At 33.3% G+C, this 22,188-nt stretch overlaps 1 protein-coding gene across 1 annotated transcript; it reads left to right on the top strand.

Annotated features, from left to right (window-relative positions):
* Nucleotides 1-671: 671 nt before the first annotated feature.
* Nucleotides 672-15,991, top strand: LOC133192910 (uncharacterized). Its single transcript, XM_061328916.1, has 8 exons — nucleotides 672-832; nucleotides 1,562-1,662; nucleotides 1,985-2,113; nucleotides 2,404-2,574; nucleotides 2,658-2,776; nucleotides 3,127-3,265; nucleotides 14,975-15,037; nucleotides 15,297-15,991. Exons 1-8 carry the CDS (start codon nucleotides 750-752, stop codon nucleotides 15,743-15,745), a joined length of 1,254 nt encoding a protein of 417 aa, XP_061184900.1. The 5' UTR covers nucleotides 672-749; the 3' UTR covers nucleotides 15,746-15,991.
* Nucleotides 15,992-22,188: the final 6,197 nt, after the last annotated feature.

Here is a 22,188-nt window from a genome sequence, read left to right on the forward strand (position 1 = left end):
GAATTTAGAAAAGGTAAAAAGAAAATAGAGAAGGGCCATTACAAAAATCTAGATCGAGAACCACAGGGACAGAAAAGATAAAACTTAGCTTTCTGACATATTGTAGATAATAAATTGTTCAAATTATATCCCTGGGGACGGGGTTGGAAAGTTTTCTTAAGTTATGTATTTTCTTTTATTTTTTGACCAAGGGGTTAGTTTTGGGCTAAAGTTAGGGATCAGATTTTACATAACCCATGCATTTAGGAAAGGTATCTTCTTCTATAGATTATATAGGTCAGGTTAATCGATATTGTATCACTCTCATTTTGTATGGATTTATAAGTTTGTGTATGTTATGACCCCTTTGTGCCTGGGTGGGATCACAATATGGAGTCAAAAATCTTTTTAAAACATATGAAGAACAACAGGGCCAAAGTTACTCTGGTGATTGTTGTTGTCCATAGTCCTTTTGTTGTAATATTAATTGTGTGTGTGGTGGTGGTGGTGGTGGGGGGGGGGGGGGGACATGTAATACTTAAATGAATTAAAAAAAAAAAAACTGACCTGATTCAGAGAGAATTCACAGCCTGTGGGCTACAACCTGTACAATCATGTACATTATAAACATTTTTAAGCGTTGAATAAACATGTATATGTATTATAACCCATTTTCCTTATTTACAGACGCGGCGTGTACATTTCCAGAAGAATTCACAGGAGACTGGCATGCAAGTGACATTGGAGATGTCGTATTTCATAGAAACATAATGGACTCGAAAAGTAGTATTGTCAATTTTGGGATTCGGAGATTTGAATGCATGATGAAAGAAGAAAACCGATACCTAATGACGTATGTAGTTTTCATTGTATCAATAATGGCATGCATCAGTTCAACACTCTCTCCTAGTGAAAGGATTCATGTAGTCATTGACTGTCTCTGCAGGCCCACAAGGAAGCAATTTACGTTGGGGGAGGAGGGGGGAACAACCTCAGAAAGAGAAAATTTAAGAAGTGTGAATTTTCGTGACTCAATCAATGAAGTACATGTATGTTTCACTTCATCTGCGGTTTTGTTGAATATGCTAGCTAACGCTGGACCAAGATAATCGATATACTTTTCAATTCTGCAATAAAATTACTTTTTTAAAACTTATTAGGATATATATATATATATATATATATATATATATATATATATATATATATATATATATATATATATATATATATATATATATATATATATTCCCGCAATTTATATCTGTATTATTTGTATGGAAAATTTAATTTCCCGTATTAAATTTCTTACGTTATGTCATGACGTCATAATTAACTTTACTAATGCGTAAATTCACATTAGCGCTTTTTGACGTCACAGTAAGAATATTGATTTTGTATTTATGTGTAACTAAGCAATATGTTGTCAAACTCCTGAAGATTGAAAATGAAACCGGTAGAGTTTATTTCGGTGTTGTGATTTTTATATATATATATATATATATATATATATATATATATATATATATATATATATATATATATTAGACCAAACCAGTCAAGGCTCTGTTCTTATTTACAGGTCAGATGTCTTTAATTTCTACGGTTCACCCTTCCGACTTGGCTTGTGTTGGGAACTACACCGAATATCAGCTACACAATACACATATTACGCAGCTATGGGTTAGCCTTGTGTTTCTTTATGTCTAGTTCATAATAAGATAGGTAACTTTATATCAGTTTTTATTAACAAAACTACTTTTTGTAATCTAACAGTGAAGGCATGGGATCGGCGGGAGCTGGTTGAACCCATCCCCCTCCCCCCCACATACATACACAATCGATTATGATTGGGGTTACAAAATTATCGTTTTTAAGATCTTAAATTATTACTATGTATGTGAGAAATGAAAAAAAGTATAATGTGTCATTGTTTTTAAAAGTTTTGGGGCTGACATTGAGTGATAAATAGATTTACATTTGCATTTCCCCCTCCCTCTTTCAGACGTGTTACCAAATACAGCAAATGCAAGGCTACTATTCCGTTTGCACACATCAGACTTTAACATCACAAGAGATTGTCAATTTAAGTCTTCGTATGATCCTTGGCAGTCCAGAGTTCTTTTTAAATTTGGTAAGTATTTCGACAAATTAAAACGCTATCTAAAATTGTCCTTCCTGATGGATCCCCAACATCTGCTGGCAAGATGCAATCTGAAGAGATACTTAAATTATATAAAGATCTATAATCAAAATTTCACCATACCAAATCCAAATTATGGCCATTCTTTGAGGTTTGTTTCAGGTTTATTTTTACTGTAAACCAACTTTAATTTTGCATTTATATACGATAAATATCAGTGAGTTTCGTGCTGTTACGCATAATTCTCGCAGCAAATTATTTGTTCAGTTGTGTTTTTATAGGTGCTCAGAGTACCAGACAGTGTCCTTTAATTCTTCAAGCAAATTTTACGTATACATTTGACCCTGGAAACGGAAACCAATGCAATGCAAATACTTCGTTAGATGTGTGCTCAGATACGTCAAGGATGAATTTTAACTACAACTTCTGTGCTATTGAGCAAGGATATTCAGGTAATCGTGGAAGAAGAATGTACGTTATTAAGAATATTAGTAATTCGCCTCTGAATACTTTGTCCAATTTTTCTTATTTGTAGCGACTGGTGAGTTATCTTGCATTCAACAGGAATCGCATAATGGCAGTACTTACCTGATTGTTTACAACAATGACAGAGTTACTCCGGACGAAATAAATAGATTTAGATTTACATGCTATGTGAGTTTTTGTTTCTCCCTCAACAGAAACAGTTGAGAATCATTCCGTAAAAACTAAAAGGAAAAAACAATAAATAAAGAAAATAACAACATCAAAATAATTCACGCATACACTAGTGTACTCACACATATTACAATTAAATAATGCATGAAAGTTAGTGTGTTTGGTCCAGGCATACTATAGGATAAAAAACTTGCATTCTGCCTAATCTTTTTTTTATTACTGGGACACAATGGTACATGAAATTTTAGTAAAATATGGTAAGATGAATAAAAAAAAAAGGATTATTACAATTCATTCAAAAAATGATGCAGTACATGTTATTCTAAACACTTGTTTTGTGTATTAAGGTAATGCAACAGGACAAAAGTGATTCACGTCTCATTCACGTGACACAATATCCACAGGCATGTTTGGACGAAAATTCTCAATCACCACATCAAGTGCTGAGGCCAGGAGCGTACCTCAAGCTTCATCTCTCTAGTCAAGGTAACGCTCTATATTAATATATGAAAATGGACCATTAATGAACACAGATGTTTTAACACAGGGAAACAATGCATTATATCCCATGACAATATATTCTGAACTTTTATTTGAATTTAGTCAGTCATTTTTTTTTTCTCAAACTCTCGTTCCTTACAAGATTTTAAACCCCAGAAGGACAGCCCTAGCTTGTTTTTCTTCCGGGTTGGGTACTAGACTGTTGATACGAGTCTTAAAATTTCAGATTATTGTAATAGTAAGTATTTAGATTTAATAGATACATGTACGTTTGGGTTTAATATGAGTTGTATAATTTTACCCCCCCCCCCCGTTTTCCTTTCCATACTCCTTATAGCACATCTAGTTAATTATTTACTGACGTTGTGAACAGTCCTGGGGGTTATTCAAATGTCGAGAAAATAAGATACTGCCGTGTACAATGCACAAATATAAATTTTATTTCACGCCATATTTTTCTGCTAACTTTCGGTATATTGGATACATTCTAAAAAGAAATTTGCAAGAATAAAAAGAAAAAAATGTATTTGTAGTAAATCGATTCCTAACCAATCTAATTAAAATTAGATGTTCCGAATCCACTACCGCTTCTCAAAGTTTGAGAATCGGTAGCGGATTTGTAACATCTAAATAATTTTAATTAGATATAGATTCAAAAGTAAATATAAATCCTCCTAAGACTAAACTTGCATATTTGTTGTATGCAAAGATACATACAGGTCCATTCTCACGTAATTAGCAGTCCTGCAGTCGTGCTTACCTGTTTCATCTTAAGATGCATACTATCGATCTTGGATCAGATGCTGCATGCATCCTATATTTCTTTGATCAGTAATAAGGAAAAAGTATTGGAGTAGATCTGTTTATTCCCAAGTAACTATAAATCCTGTTATGACAAGTATTGCAAAGACAACTTACTTCCGGTCATGTCTCGGATGGTTGAATGTGTCCTATATTTTCTGGAAAAGTCTTGAAAGTCCTTCCTTTATCAAGAACTTATTCTCCCCATTGTTGTTCAAATATTTTTGAATAATATGCAAAAAGGATAGTCGGGATGCATTAAAATAAACATACTGAAATATGATAAAACATGCATTGGATGCTGCGTTTGGACTGTATTTATGAAATGAAAGTGAAGATAAGAAACAGTGATCATGACCGTGCACAAAAGTCCATTTAAACAATACAGATAGTGAGAAAAGTCAACACGGACCCCGCAAATCAGAGGAACCATGGAGGAGTAAGCACAAAAGTCCATTTAAACAATACAAATAGTGAGAAAAGTCAACACGGACCCCGCAAATCAGAGGAGCCATGGAGGAGTAAGCACAAAAGTCCATTTAAACAATACAAATAGTGAGAAAAGTCAACACGGACCCCGCAAATCAGAGGAGCCATGGAGGAGTAAGCACAAAAGTCCATTTAAACAATACAAATAGTGAGAAAAGTCAACACGGACCCCGCAAATCAGAGGAGCCATGGAGGAGTAAGCACAAAAGTCCATTTAAACAATACAAATAGTGAGAAAAGTCAACACGGACCCCGCAAATCAGAGGAGCCATGGAGGACTGTCGACGGTGTCGCATAATATTTGGTCCGCCTCGTTTAAAGGTCCGGGGGGACCTAATACGATAACATATAAGGTCCGCCTTTTATAAGAAAAGGTCCGGCCCGTATAAGAAAAGGTCCGCCTTAGTTTAAAGGTCCGGGTGGTGCAAAAATGTTTTAATCTTGACTTAAACACATAAAATTAAGGAGAGTTTGTTTACATCATATGGAGAAAGATTAAGGATTAACCCTTGCTGTTGTGTTTATTTTTTTGTACAATGTATCTCTTAGGGCAGGAATTGCTACTCCATGTTTAGTGTGCTTTTAGCAATACTGTTTAGGGCAATGATTTAAAAAAAATGTCGCATTTATTGGATTTGTGTTTGTTTTTCCCCAGCATTTGCTTTATGTAAATTAGGACGATTAAAGGTGTGAAATCTGCCGGTGTGTATAGGCAATAAAACAATGGGGGTGTGAAGTATACCTGACAGGTACCCGCAGGTAGAGCCCGCGGCAGATAGCAATGACAATGTAATGGTCATGTGTTTGCTTTAAACCAATAGATATGAATTCTCTATTTTAATAAATTATGCTGAAGAACAAATTATAATACTGTTATGATATTCATGCGTACACATCAAAATTGTGATATATATATAATTATATATAGTCTATTTTTATTACAATATTTAAAGAAATTTCTTATTCCAAGTGTAGAGTTTAATACTAAGACCAATAAAAAATAAAAGTATGTATATGCTTCCCTTTAGTTTTAACAATTAACTTGTTTTCAGTTTACAATATTTTGCCCTTTATTTGTGGATAGGGTAATATATAGCCTAATGTTGTATTCGATCTATATTTACTGCAGAAACAAAATACATGTAATGTTAAAGCTTAAAACAGGTAACTCAATGTTGAAGACATATACATCAGATTTAAAGTATAATCATGGTTTGGATTCAATTCTTTCTTATAAAAATATCACTCTTCCTCGTCATAATGAACTACATATGAAATAATGTTTCATTTTTGTATTATTTTTTTTTTTTTTGCCAAAAGAAAAAGAAAGAAAAAGAAATTACACATTTTACTGTGACTACATGTATAATAGACAGACTGTGGGATAATCTAGCAGGCTGTATTGCATGACCGATTAAAATTTGAAATCATTATTGTAAAATATTTTCTTTTATTACTGACATGAAGCATTTTGGGCAAAGTTGAATGTCCAGTTCTATATACAAGTCATTTATGTATCTCACGTCTGTATGAACGGGGGAAGGGGGAGGGAACATCAGTTGATCCTCTTCCTTTTTTTTGCGTATCAAAGAATTTCTATTTTCTACATTAATTTGTGGAATAACCCCCCCCCCCCAAATGCACCCAGAAATATACTGACTGACTGTTTCTGGGGACGTAGTCAAGCGTGCGTCACATTTCCCATTTCAAGCTACATGATATGTACATTTTCGTGATGTCGACTAGAAGCGTTTCAGTCTAGTTTTAAATCAAAAATATATTTCTTTTATAAAACGCTGATTATTTATGATTATTTATTTTATTCATTTATGGAAAGTGGCAACTTACGGTTATCCGGAGAAAAAAAGGTAATTCATGGGATTTTCCATCATGAGAGTCCAAGCTGCAGACAGCTCAGTATTACGTTACGCTACAACTCCATACCAAGTAGCCCCGGAGAATTGACACTGTATGGAGTATGACTGAGAGTCATACTCTCCGGGAACTACTTTCCCTGCGAATAATGATATGGAGTAATACTGAGCTGTCTGGAGCTTGATTGAGAGTGATCTCCCGTGTAGAATTTTCTACGCGGTGAAAACCAATAGTGTATAATTGTTTAGTACCACTACACCTGCTCAAGAGTTTTTGAAAAATTCTTTACGAAAGCTAGGAACTTTGCCAATGTACTTAAATTATCTTTTTCGAAGTCCTCAGTCATTCTCCGTGGTAACCATGGAGGAAATAATACAATCGGTCTCATGCAGTCATGACAGAATTTTGAAGTTCGATTTTCATAAATGCTATACATTGCACATATCTTGTTTCGGATATTACCTAACAATTTTGAATAATGATTATACAGGCGCGGATCAAGAATTTTTCCAGGAGTGGGGGTCCATGCCAGTCAAAAAAATTTCTAACTCAAAAATTTCTTGACAAGGAAGAAAAAAACCCGTAAAATCCAATTCCATTTCCGAAAACGTGAAAAACACCTATATCGTGGTGGTGATGGTAGGATCCACGTTTTCTAAGGGGGTCCAAAGTCTTTTTTTTTTTTTACTTCAGTATATACTTTTAATAACTCTGCAAATTCCAGATGGGGGTCCTCCCGACTCCCCCCCCCCCCCCCCCCGATCCGCGCATGTTATATGAATAATTTCGGATATTGGCTGGAGAAATTTCCGGTAATACATTGCATCTCAGGTGAGGAAGAGGAGGAGGGGTGGCAATAATTTCCATCTGCTCCTTGCGTATCAAGTACGTAGAAAATAAGCACCATCTGGTGTATTACAGATTTCTTTTTACTTGTCACACAGGGCATTTACCACATACATTATGTACGTAGTGTTGATGAACCCCTTTCTTATTTTTAAGGTGATTATTTTCCCAATTCATTGTATGAATACAGAAACAAATACTCCCTCTTTTTCATGCTATATGAATCTATATATAAAGTCTATAGATACGGATACAGTACAACTAATGATCATTCTAACATAACATTTTTGTGATATACATGGATAATAAATCTGAACATATCTTTTGATCGTATATGGTGAATATATTCTAGATAAATATACATTGTACTATACCATTATACATTCAGATTCGTCACTGCCTTTTATAAAAGAATCGTCCTACGATTTTCCAAGACCTTGATATAAAATAAGAGGCCCATGGGCCACAACGCTCACCTGAGTCAATAAGGTCCTGCTGTTTTTCATCAGCAAATTTATTCTAACATATCTTCCAATGTAAAACATTAATCCCTATTGTGACTCCACCCTACCCCAGGTGTCATGATTTTTATAGATATAGCGCTAGCCCCACCCTACCCCTCGGGGTCATGATTTAAACAAACTTGAATTTACACTACCTCAAGATACTTCTATATCAATGTGACTAAACATGGCTTTGTTGTTCCTGAAAAAAAGGTTTTAGATTTTTTTCCCTATACATTCACATGCTTAACCCTGATAGTGTGCATTGTGGCCCATCCTACCCCTAGGGGTCATGGTTTGATTGATTGATTGATTAGGGTTTAACGCCGAGTCGGCTATATTTCAGCCATATTCCGGCGGAAAATTAATTTTATATGACCGGTTATCATGGTTTAAACAAATTTGAATCTACAATACCTGAGGATGTTTCCATATCAATCTGACTAAAGATGGCTTTGCTGTTCTTGTGGAGAAGATTTTTCGATATATATATATCCTATGTAAAACTTTGATCCCCCATTGTGACCCAACCCTACCCAGGGGGTCATGATTTGAACAAACGTACATCTACACTAACTGATGATGCTTCCATATTAATATGACTAATCATGACATTGTTGTTCTTAAGAAGAAGATTTTTGAAGACTTTTTCCTAGATATTCCTATGTAAAACCTTAATCCCCCCTTTTGATCTATCTATTACAAAGAGAAAATTATAGACAGGGTTCTTTTCTGTAGCATGAAAAATAGAGAAAGGGCAGGGTGGACCTTAAAACGCAGTAAATAAAAGCTCCGCCTTCTGTATTTCAGATATCGTACTATTACAAAGCGAAAACTTTGAACAGGTTTTTTTTTTCGTAGCATAAAAACTAGAGAAAGAGGCAGGGCGGACCTTAAAACGCAGTAAAATAAAAGGTCCGCCCTCTGTTTTTCAGATATTTTACCATTAGAAAGCAAACATTTTGGACAGGGTTTATTTTCGTAAAATAAAAACTAGTCAAAATGGCAGGGCGGACCTTAAAACGCAGTATAATAAAAGGTCCGCCCTCTGTTTTTCAGATATCGTACTATTACAAGGCGAAAATTTTGAACAGGGTTTATTTTCGTAGCATACAAACTAGAGAAAGAGACAGGGCGGACCTTAAAACGCATTATAATAAAAGATCTGCCCTCTATATCTCAGATATCTTACTATTACAAGGCGAAAATTTTGAACAGGGTTTATTTTCGTAGCATAAAAACTAGAGAAAGAAGCAGGGCGGACCTTAAAACGCATTATAATAAAAGGTCCGCCCTCTATATTTCAGATATCTTACTATTAAAAGGTGAAAATTTTGAACAGGGTTTATTTTCGTAGCATAAAAACTAGAGAAAGAGACAGGGCGGACCTTAAAACGCAGTATATTTAAAGGTCCGCCCTCTATAATTCAGATGTCTTACTGTTAGAAAGCAAACATTTTGGACAGGGTTTATTTCCGTAAAATAAAAACTGGTCAAAATGGCAGGGCGGACCTTAAAACGCAGTATAATAAAAGGTCCGCCCTCTGCTTTTCTGATATCGTACTATTACAAGGCAAACATTTTGAACAGGGTTTATTTTCGCAGCATACAAACTAGAGAAAGAGAATGGGCGGATCTTAAAACGCATTATAATAAAAGGTCCGCCCTCTATATTTTAGATATCTTACTATTACAAGGTGAAAATTTTGAACAGGGTTTATTTTCGTAGCATACAAACTAGAGAAAGAGACAGGGCGCACCTTAAAACGCATTATAATAAAAAGGTCCGCCCTCTATATTTCAGATATCTTACTATTACAAGGCGAAAATTTTGAACAGGATTTATTTTCGTAGCATAAAAATTAGAGAAAGAAGCAGGGCGGACCTTAAAACGCAGTATAATAAAAGGTCCGCCCTCTGTTTTTCAGATATCGTACTATTACAAGGCGAAAATTTTGAACAGGGTTTATTTTCGTAGCATACAATCCAGAGAAAAAGACAGGGCGGACCTTAAAACGCATTATAATAAAAGGTCCGCCCTCTGTTTTTCAGATATCTTACTATTACAAGGCGAAAATTTTGAACAGGGTTTATTTTCGTAGCATAAAAACTAGAGAAAAAGGCAGGACGAACCTTAAAACGCAGTATAATAAAAGGTCCGCCCTCTGTTTTTCAGATATTGTACTGTTACAAGGCGAAAATTTTGAACAGGGTTTATTTTCGTAGCATACAAACTAGAGAAAGAGAAGGGCGGACCTTAAAACGCAGTATATTTAAAGGTCCGCCCTCTATTATTCAGATGTCTTACTGTTAGAAAGCAAACATTTTGGACAGGGTTTATTTCCGTAAAATAAAAACTAGTCAAAATGGCAGGGCGGACCTTATAACGCAGTATAATAAAAGGTCCGCCCTCTGCATTTCTGATATCGTACTATTACAAGGCGAAAATTTTGAACAGGGTTTATTTTCGCAGCATACAAACTAGAGAAAGAGAATGGGCGGACCTTAAAACGCATTATAATAAAAGGTCCGCCCTCTATATTTTAGATTTCTTACTATTACAAGGTGAAAATTTTGAACAGGGTTTATTTTCGTAGCATAAAAACTAGAGAAAGAGGCAGGGCGGACCTTAAAACGCAGTATATTTAAAAGTTCGCCCTCTATAATTCTGATGTCTTACTGTTAGAAAGCAAACATTTTGAACAGGGTTTATTTTCGTAGCATAAAAACTAGAGAAAGAGACAGGGCGGACCTTAAAACGCAGTATAATAAAAGGTCCGCCCTCTGTATTTCAGATATCTTACTATTATAAGGCGAATATTTGGAACAGAGTTTATTAAAAGTTATCGTAGCGGAAAAAAAACTCGGTAAAATGGCAGGGCGGACCTTAAAAAGCAGTATAATAAAAGGTCCCTTTTTTCCCCACATACATGTATATCTCACTTACAAAGCAAAAATTATGGAAATGCTGTAAGTTCCTATTGTTTGTTTTTTTTTCTTTGTTGGTTCGTGTCTTTTTCCAGGGTAAAAAGATAATTAGGTTTTTAATTTTAGGATGGACGCTAAATTAACTTAGAAAACTCTTGGAATGGCCTAATTGTGCATATATAAGAATTGCATATATACTACATGTAGTAGTGTACTTTTTTCATTTAATATGCTGACAAAAAGACAAAACTTTAATGACAATTAATTATCCACTCTATGTGCGTTTGCAGGAGATGTGTCTACTGTATTGTATATCTATATGCAACCATAAACATCTGTCTGAAGGGACCAAGGATATATATTATTATTTAATTAGTAATGTTGATGACGTAAACATCTGTCTGAAGGGACCAAGGATATATATTATTATTTAATTAGTAATGTTGATGACGTGCAACAAGAGAACTATAACCCCCATCACACACACATAAATAAAAAAGAAATAGCCGCTAAAAGTAAATCTAATTTAAACCAAAATCAAAATAAATATAAAAAATATTAACAAAAGAACACGACTTGGTGGTGTTTTATGAATTTTTATATCAGTCACGATCTCAACAGACACTTTCCATTTTATTTTAGGGGAAATACATGTCAAGTTGCTCGATCTGTAAAACCCCTCTTTAAATAGTATGGGTGGATAAGATTCTCCCTAGTAAGAAGTTGGAAAAGGAGAAAATTCTGTACTGAAGCGTACTGAGTATTTCCTATGGTAGATAATAAAGCCGGGGTTGTTTCTTCCAAGCTCGCTGCATGTCATTTCCGAAATTTTGCATTGCATTTCCGACATTTTTTGTTTTCATTTTAGAATACAATCAACAGTAAGTCTAGTAAAAATACAAAGTTTAGTAATAAAATGCAATAATTTCAATAATAAAACAATCAATTTTTGATCACCAAATTTTAATGCCCACTGAATTATATGTGTTTGAAAGCACCGAAAAACAGAATCCCCTCAACTTTGATTACTTTATTCCCTCAAACATAGTTTCTGTATGTCATAAATTCTGTCTTAACCTTTCTGATCTCAAATTCAGTCTGATTATCTTGATTTGAAAAGATGAACAAAAATTCACAACTTACACTTACATGTGTCCGAGGATAAAATCATCATAAGATTCTTTTAAATATAAGCAGAACTTATTATTTGGAAATCAATGAATTATTCTTGATTTATTCTTTAATTTTTTTTATAAGGGAAATTTCAATTTTGTTTTCATTGCCGGAAAAGTACTTTATGATGATAAATGTCAGAGATGAAAATTTTAAAACGTCAGAAATGAAAACTACAAAAATGTAGGGAATGAAATAAACAATATTTAAAAAAAAATTCCGGAAATAAAATCCTATGCTAGGCTCCTTTTCCAAAAGGGGGAGGGGTCTTTAAACCCAAGCTCGTTTTTCCGGGAAAAAATATTAATGCGGGAGGAAAGTATACAACATCAGTACTTTTTAAACTATTTGACATGTATTAGCATAATTTTGCTATACCCCACCCACCAAATGTACAACACCACCATTTAAAATCTTTTCCATTGGGGGGGGGGGGGGTTATTGCTTAAAATGTTCAACTCGATTGACTTTGATTTTGCCAATTAACGCACATCTTCCTTAACCAGTGTTAACCCCGGGGTAATATCAAGTAGAATGAAATAATCATTAGTCTTTAACTGGATAAGAAACGATGGTTATAAAAACACGGGGGATATGCGACTTCAAGTTTCGTCAGGTGAGACAATAGGCCTACCCCCCAAAGCACAGACATGTTGTTTTAACAACAACGGGATAGGCTAGTACACCGTAACACAAGTCCCTGTCACAGTGACCCTCCAATTATTTTATAGTTAGGTACAATATGAATTGTAAGAATTACGCATAATTATTATTAATGATACAATGAAATATCTTTCGAAAGATATGAAAATTCTTTTTGGGAAGTGGAAGTCGAACGTTGTTAGGAAAGAGACTGTTACAGTAATGAAATGATCATTGTTGGACTTACGAACACCATATACTGAACAATGTGCCAGTGAAGGTATGCGTATTATATATATGTATTTTTTTTTTATTTTGCAATGATAATATTGATATCACTTAAACTATAAAAGACACATGTCGTACATGATTTTCCCATAAGGTAACTCGATCAACAGATCTTTGCATCTTTATATTTTTTGTTTTGTGCACTATCTGTGAGGTATGCATGGTATGTACTACGATAAGGAGCTAACAGTTAATCAGTGCTAACATCAAATTTTGAATAATTTTTGATAGATAATTTGAGGTTTTGTACCGAGATATATCATAGTATTAGAAAATAATTTAATATAATTAATTAAAATTGGCTAACGAAATCCAGTAACTAGCGAGATATCGCAAGACTTGATCCTTTTAGTATGTATACAATATGTACATACATGTACGTCCCTGGAACTCCATTTTGCTAAGAGGGACACTTTTATATCAACTATACCTTAAATAATTTAAAAAGATTAATAAATCAAATTAATTCTGAATCAATAAAGGAGAAAAATCTGCATATTAAACCGAAGGCGGACCTTTTATTATAGAGGCAGGCCGGACCTTATATGTTATCGTATTAGGTCCCCCCGGACCTTTAAACGAGGCGGACCAAATATTATGCGACACCGGTCACAACCGCCATGTGCTTATATTATGATCGGGTTGGCTGAAAAATCCGTAGACAATTCAATGTGAAACAATGGCCACACAATTTTTATGAGAAACGTCAGTCAACATTCGACTTAACGGCAGTTTGTATTCACAAACAAGGTCATTGTACCGACCGACCACAGAATTTGCGAAATACTGACTTTAACGAAATTGTTGATATCTTTGCATCATTTACTTATTTGACAAAAGCTTTCCCCCTTTTAGAAATTGTTCTTACGTAGAATATGCTCTTGCGTATCGAATCAACTTTGAGACATAAACTCCATATGTTATATTGCTATATAAATAAGGGAAGTTCACGATAGAAAAGTTGAATTCATCACGTTTATCAAAAACTTTAGTTGTTTGTTCGCCACCAATGTCTTTCTCTAGTAAAATATTCAAATATGAAACAGATGTGTCGGACTCTGTGGTTTCTTTTTTTCTAGTTCAAAGGGATATTTAGAATCAACATAGGAATGAAAATGAATATTGTTAATTGTAGGCGATGTATCTAAATGTCGAATTGAAGGCCACATCAAGAGACTTCTTTTCATGTAGAAATTTTTAAATAAATTCTGTTTCATATGAATACAAAAACTTTTCTGCTAATAACGGGGTGTAATTTATCAGTACTCATGGGATTTGTTGGAAGACATGGTCTCCGAAAACTATACATAGATATTGACAATGAGAAACTCAAGCTTATTTCAACCTGGGAGTACTTATGTAGAATCGGAATGTTTTTAACAAAATAATGTTGCAGATAACCAATGACATTTAAGGTTTACGATTTCCATTTTTATTGAAGAAGCAGTTGTCTATTACGTCAAAAAGTTTATCGTGGGGGAATGGTTGTACATGTATAAAGTGTTGAAACGTTTTGATGCTATTGATTTTGGTTAATTTTTGTGATTTCAAATAAATAGTCAAATGAAAGCTGTTAGAATTTTTTCCTGAAGGAAAATGCTAAATGTCTTTGACCAACCTTGAATCGACGACATCATTAATGATTGATACTTTGCTTCGGATGCTGCATTCACTTCTTACTATAATAGTATGTTTGCTTAACTCCTCATTGACTTAACTTGTGTATTTCTGAATCAAGTGATCTTATTAATCATTATGCTTCAGTTGCTGCATGCAACCTGTATTTTCCAGATAAATTTCATATGAAGTGATTTAAAGACCAATGTCCAAATTGTGTGATGTTCCACTGCCTTACACACACACACACACTCACCCTACTATGTTTGAATACTGCAGTGACTAATTCTGTCCTTTCATACATGTAGTTCTTATTCAAGCAATGCCAAGTCTTGAATTAAAAAATGACCATATACTTGAAGTCCAACAGTAGATTGGGAGTAATAAATTTTTAATTCTTGAAGCAGCATCTCGTTTATATTTACACATACCCAGAAAATGTAGCGATGCATATGGTCAAATGATTGTCCCTATTAAGCATAATATTTATAAATTTCACCTTTTGTGCCTTTAGCTGTTACTGTTAATTAAGCTGAAATGATAAAAATCAAATTATTTTGTGTTGTTTATTTTTCAGGGCAAGGGCAAAAAAACGGTATATTTCATTTTTAAGACTAGTCAATTTGTTGATAGATAGTTCGATAACTCTCTCTCTCTCTCTATACATATTTACAGTTGTCTTTTATCATTTTATTCTTTGAAAAAAAATTCAATATATCAAATCAAATTAATTTTGTAAAATGTTCGAAACAAATGTAAAACCCCTATGCCATATAGAGTATTGGCACAATTTTTACAAAAGGCTAAAATGCAAATACACACTCGACTTATAATGCAACATTTTCTCCATTTAGACTTCCCATCGGATTTGGTGAGCATTGGTGCCATTTCTGCAGTTGCGGGGGTATGCGGTATCTTTGTGTTGATTCTTTCTTCAGTATGTGGAGTAAAACTATACAAAAAGTATAAAACAAAGTCCGTGAAACCTGTTCGGAGTCAGAGTGTTTCGTCTATCGACTCCTTTGATCGAGTACAATCAATGTTTAGTTTGGATGGCCGGATTTCTCCATTTTCACTTCGTCCGACGCTTTCAGAAATAGCTTACAAACGCTTCGGTCCTTCTAACGAGGAATTCGATTATTTAGATGAGGATATGTATAACGATGAAATGTCACTATGTGATTCACTGAATGATACAAAATTTTCGAACAGTGTCGAAGCGTCATGTGACCAGTCTGGTTTAATTGATTGTGCAGTAAGTACTGGGATGACTGATAATGATGGCAGTTTGACTGGTAATTAACACATTCGATACTGGTTTTAGAACCTTTATTTGATTTTCTTTATATTAAATAATGTCTTGCTAGTAAATTATTCTTGAATGGTCCAGTGAAGATCAAAATCAGAGAGAGAGAGAGAGAGAGAGAGAGAGAGAGAGAGAGAGAGAGAGAGAGATGCAGTACATATTTACATGTACAATGAATGTAAACTTTCATACTTTCATATTATTTTGAGTAGTTTTAAGATCTTATTTATTATTGAAAATATATCATTAGTGACCAAATGCATCCTTCCATGTATTTTTTTTAAAATCATCTGGTTTACCTTTACTGACAATCTACAATTTGCAAAAAATGAAATTCCTCAACAGTAGTTGTCTGACAAAATTGATCAGTATTTTTTTTTTAACGGAGCTTTTGCACTTACATGCACGTTGTTCAAAGAGAGATCATTTGAGTACATCTAGAGTTACCTTATGCAAATTTCACGAAAATTTAGCGAAGCATTCAGGCGCGGATCCGGGAATTGAGGTTAGAGGGGCGCCAAAAGTAGGCAGGGGGTCTGGGGGCCGCCTTGAAGCCCTAGTGGGGGCCCAGGGGGCGAAGCCCCCGGAAGCTCCTGAATTCTAGAGATTTTGTAGGGTAAAAATGAGGTCTACCGAGTAGACATTTTTACATTTTCTCGACGAAATTATGATTTATGCTAACTTTGACAATTGGGGGGGGGGGGGGTGCGCCGGGTGCGCCCCCCCCTTAAATTCGCCACTGGCATTTGAGAGAGAAGTATAAATTCGAGATTTCTAGAGGGTGGTGGTCGGCTAATGGATATTAAGGTTATATACAAACCAAACACTTTTGCTTGTTTCAGGCAATAAAGGCACCTGCACCTACATGTATCTGCACATACATGCCAAGTACTGCAGATTTAACTGTGCAGCGAATATGCTTTATCAAATAAATCGTGCTCATTTTAAGTATTGGTAAGTTTTTTGTTTTAAATCATTTTAATTTGAAGATAATTTTTTTCTTGAAACTAATGTGTTACCTGTATAGATGAGAATTGGAACTGAGTTAATTGTCTTCGCTCAAAATAGTTTGTACAAAAAAAAAGTATTATTTACATTGGTTGACAATGTATTTTTGTAGGAATTAAGATATAGCAATTGCAAAGGAGTAAGAGAAAAATTGCACATGCTCAATGCAGTTAAAGACTATACATGTGCACACGCCCAAAATGTTCCAGATTTCTTTATGTTGTGAAGAATTTAATCCATATCATTGTTGCAGTCATTGAAAAGTAACTGTTTTGTGAGCTGAACTCTAGTCATCACAATCACCGCTATCATTGGATAGCGTGAAACTCTCACCGACTCCTTAGACATATAGATAAATGATTTTCAATTGTAACTGTTAATGCATTTTTGCATAAATTGTAACTGTTAATGCATTTTTGCATAAATATTAGATACACTGCAATGCAGTTAGTTACAAGACCGAGTATTGCCCATATACCCCTTTTTTATGAATAAGTTCTTTCTGATGTATGGGATTAAATGAAATTCATGATTATTGGAGAGCATCTACATAAAAAACTTTCCATTTCACTTGTTTACATTATTGCTGCGTTAAAAATTTTAAATCCAGATTTTTGCTAACATTAAGCATATACAAAATCCAAGTAAAAATCTTCAGTTGCCGTGTCTCAACTGCACAGGCATTGTTCACGTGACGACATCATTCAAAAGGAAATCATTTAAGATTCTTCATGTTTATTTTAGAACAACTTATTTTCAGTTGTGAACTAGTAAATGCATCCTTCAATGTATTTTTTAAAAATCATTTTGTTTACCTTTACTGACAATGTACAATTTGCGAAAAATAAAATTAATCAACAGTAAATCTCAGAAAACTTGATAAGTATTTTTTTTTTTTTACGGAGAATAAGGTACCTTTTCTCTACCTATTATGAAAGGTTTTATGTACAGTACTTTTTGTAGTCTTTGATCAGCAAATAGTTCTCGTCATCTCGTCACTGAGCCCTTGCATTACTATATAGCTTTATTCCATTGATCGTTGTACTTACGTTGTTCAAAGGGAGATCATTTGAGTACATCTAAAGTTACCTTATGCAAATTTCACGAAAATTCAGAGAAGCACAGTGGCGGATTCAGGGGGGTTGGGGGGGGGGGGTCGGGAAACCCCACCCACCCCCCGCCCGATCAAAATTTTTCTTTTTACAAGTGTCATTTTAACAATATATTACATAAATGCGACTCTATCGAAGCCCATTGTTTTACACAAAGAGGTGAAATATACAGTCACCATTCGAAATCCCTTTCCGCTTGAGCGCACACAATATACAGGTAATCAACAGTACTGTACATGCAGAGATCTATCATGATCTCTGCGGTGTCTTCCCACTTAGCCAAAATTCTGAAATTGTTACAGGTGACTGGTTTTGGCTAGGTGGGAATGGTGTACAGGTAAGGGGAGGGGAAGAACAAAAGAAATTAATTACAGGTGACCTATAGTCTGTTTTTAAATTAACCACAGTAAAAGGTTAACATTATACTTAAAATTCTGATAATGTGATTATTGGAAAATTCTTTACTATTTTACTATGTATCACAAGTATTTGAAAATACATGTAAAAGTAAGGTAATATTAATTTAATGCCTTTCAATTAAATCTTAAATCTCTATACTGTATGTTTGATTGAAAAAGAGAATTATAACTAATATTTAAATCAAAATTTCATATTGATGGCAAAAAGAATGAAATAAGATGACTGATATCAATAGTACATGTGTGTATGCTAAAGTGTTCAATTCACCTTCAAATTTACTTGCTTCAAATAAATGTTGCTTATATCAGACTATTTTGTTTGAAAACTATGCTACAGAAATAATTTTTCAAAACAAACATTAATTTGTTCATTATATATGTGCATCTGATTCTATTGGGAAATTGTGTCTTCTCTGATGCAAAAAAATGCCGAATTTTTAATGAGTATTCACAATCGTTTTCAAAATGAATATGGACATTTTGGTTTTTTTTTTAAATAAACTAGTTCTTTAACTATGAAGTTATATTTTTACCTTAAAAATTTAGTTTCAGCTTGGATACTACTTATGTATTTCCAGTAGACTACATAAATCAAATTATACTATGATAATTTTACAAAATTGTTTTAACAAGAGAAGATTATGTAACTCTAAGTTGTGTCTATAATCCGTTTTATTTTTTTTGTCAATAAATTTATATGTCCAATTCTTATGAAATATAAAAATATATCATAAATTTAAAGACTATTTCTAATGCATGTGTGGAAGAAATTACTTATATTAAATGCATGTGCATATAAGTATACAATCAAAACCACATTGTATTTTTATCTCGATCACGAATTTATATTTTAAAACAAATGGTTATTAATAAGTACAGGTATTTCTACAAAATAAATTAAACTTCTTTTCATTTCTATATTGTATTAGTTAAGTTATAATCCAAATACATTCAATTGTTTACTGTCAAAATATTATTTTTTCCATGTTAATGAATGAATTAAATGAATTATTCATTCACCAATAAAAATCATTCTTAACATTGCCTATTTTTTTCATAACTAGTGATCCAAAATGTATTTGTTTTATTAGATAAAGATTAATCAGGTTCTACATATTAATAATTCTAAAACACATACACATGTGTCAATATTTTTTTAAAAGAAAAAAAAATACATTTTGGATCACTAGTTATGAAAAAAATAGGCAATGTTAAGAATGATTTTTATTGGTGAATGAATAATTCATTTAATTCATTCATCAACATGGAAAACATAATATTTTGACAGTAAACAATTGAATGTATTTGGATTATAACTTAACTAATACAATATAGAAATGAAAAAAATGAAAAGAAGTTTAATTTATTTTGTAGAAATACCTGTACTTATTAATAACCATTTGTTTTAAAATATAAATTCGTGATCGAGATAAAAATACAATGTGGTTTTGATTGTATACTTATATGCACATGCATTTAATATAAGTAATTTCTTCCACACATGCTTTTGAAATAGTCTTTAAATTTATGATATATTTTTATATTTCGTAAGAATTGGACATATAAATTTATATTTTACAAACGGATTATAGACACAACTTAGAGTTACATAATCTTCTCTTGTTGAAACAATTTTGTAAAATTATCATAGTATAATTTGATTTATATAGTCTACTGGAAATACATAAGTAGTATCCAAGCTGAAACTAAATTTTTAAGGTAAAAATATAACTTCATAGTTAAAGAACTAGTTTTTAAAAAAAAAAAAAAAAAAAAAAAAAAAAAAAAAAACCAAAATGTCCATATTCATTTTGAAAACGATTGTGAATACTCATTAAAAATTCGGCATTTTTTTGCATCAGAGAAGACACAATTTCCCAATAGAATCAGATGCACATATATAATGAACAAATTAATGTTTGTTTTGAAAAATTATTTCTGTAGCATAGTTTTCAAACAAAATAGTCTGATATAAGCAACATTTATTTGAAGCAAGTAAATTTGAAGGTGAATTGAACACTTTAGCATACACACATGTACTATTGATATCAGTCATCTTATTTCATTCTTTTTGCCATCAATATGAAATTTTGATTTAAATATTAGTTATAATTCTCTTTTTCAATCAAACATACAGTATAGAGATTTAAGATTTAATTGAAAGGCATTAAATTAATATTACCTTACTTTTACATGTATTTTCAAATACTTGTGATACATAGTAAAATAGTAAAGAATTTTCCAATAATCACATTATCAGAATTTTAAGTATAATTTTAACCCTTTACTGTGATTAATTTAAAAACAGACTATAGGTCACCTGTAATTAATTTCTTTTGTTCTTCCCCTCCCCTTACCTGTACACCATTCCCACCTAGCCAAAACCAGTCACCTGTAACAATTTCAGAATTTTGGCTAAGTGGGAAGACACCCATGATAGTCCATGCAGCTAGTGATGACGCAACGTCATACACTGCACATAGTTATTACGGTTTTGTTTTGGCTAAATTAATATTGTTTCGAGAATTTTCTTCTTTCTTCGATAATTGAATGTTACTTTATTGAACTACGTGAATAAACTGTGATTATTATTTAATAGAAAAAAAATTAATTAATACATCAGGGACGTATACTAGTTGAAATACATTTGTACGTTGTGACCTGTACCAAACAGCACATTGAAAGTATTCCTTTTGTAGATGGAAGTTACAATGCAATTTTAAAAAGCAAAAGATCTGCATTTTTTTAGATTACAGTTGAATGATGTTGAATAAAACCCAACTAACGGTTACAACTTTGTGTAATGAATTGTGGTAAAACTAATTGTACGTATAAATTAGAGGTCCTGTCAAAACAAGAATTGGCCACTTTTTTATTGATTGTTTTTCAAGACTTTTTTTTCAAACATTGGGCAGGTAAGTGGGTAAAAAAAAAAATAGAATTAAAGAGTGCATTTATGTTAGAAATTATAATTAACCCCCCCCCCCCCAATGAAGAAGCAAAAATTCCAATTATTTTCCAAAATAATCTAAATTTATTCTTCAATATGAAATATCATTATGTGTATATATTGCAAATTGCACATCATGCAGTTGTATTTTGGAAGACAAAGCTTCACATGCGGCAGTGTGTTGGACGTGCATTTTAAAATGAAGAATTGGATATTATATATTTCTAATTTTATCAGATTTTACATTTAATTTTTTCTTTAGAAAAGTCTCATTTTTCAAGTTAACATGGAAGTTAAAAATAATCCCAAAATTTTAATTTTTTGTTCAATTTCTTGAAAATTTGGGTAGGTCGGTCTTGAAAAACAACTAGGAAAAAAGTGACCAAAAACTAACTAATTCAATCTTAAATGCTGGAAAATGCACCATTTGGAGCCATTTTTAAAGAAAATTTCTCGGGGGAGGCCCCCCGAACCCCCACCTATGGGAGGGGGACACCCCCTCCCATGCCCTCCCCCTTCGGCCCTACGGGCCTCAAAACCCCCCACGTGGACTTCTGGATCCGCCACTGAAGCATTTGAGAGAGAAGTATAAATTCGGGATTTCTAGAGGATGGTGGTGGGCTAGTGAATATTAAGCTTAATTACAAACCAATCGTTTTACTTGTTTCAGGCAATAAGGGTACCTGCACAGACATGATTTTACGGTGCAGCAAATATGCCTCATCAAAATACGAAAAATCATTTTGAAAGGTTTTATGTACAGTACTTTTTGTAGTCTTTGATCAGCAAATAGTTCCCGTCATCTCGTCACCGAGCCCTTGCATTACTATATAGCTTTATTCCATTGATCGCTGTACTTACGTTGTTCAAAGGGAGATCTTTGAGTAGATCTAGAGTACCGTATGCAAATTTCACAATTGCGAGAGAAGTATAAATTCGGGATTTTATAGA

This window comes from Saccostrea echinata, unplaced genomic scaffold (assembly GCF_033153115.1).
Source record: "Saccostrea echinata isolate AGI-Se365-2 ecotype Australia unplaced genomic scaffold, CSIRO_AGI_Sech_v1 ptg000025l, whole genome shotgun sequence".
In the NCBI taxonomy this organism is placed as follows: Eukaryota; Metazoa; Mollusca; class Bivalvia; order Ostreida; family Ostreidae; genus Saccostrea; species Saccostrea echinata.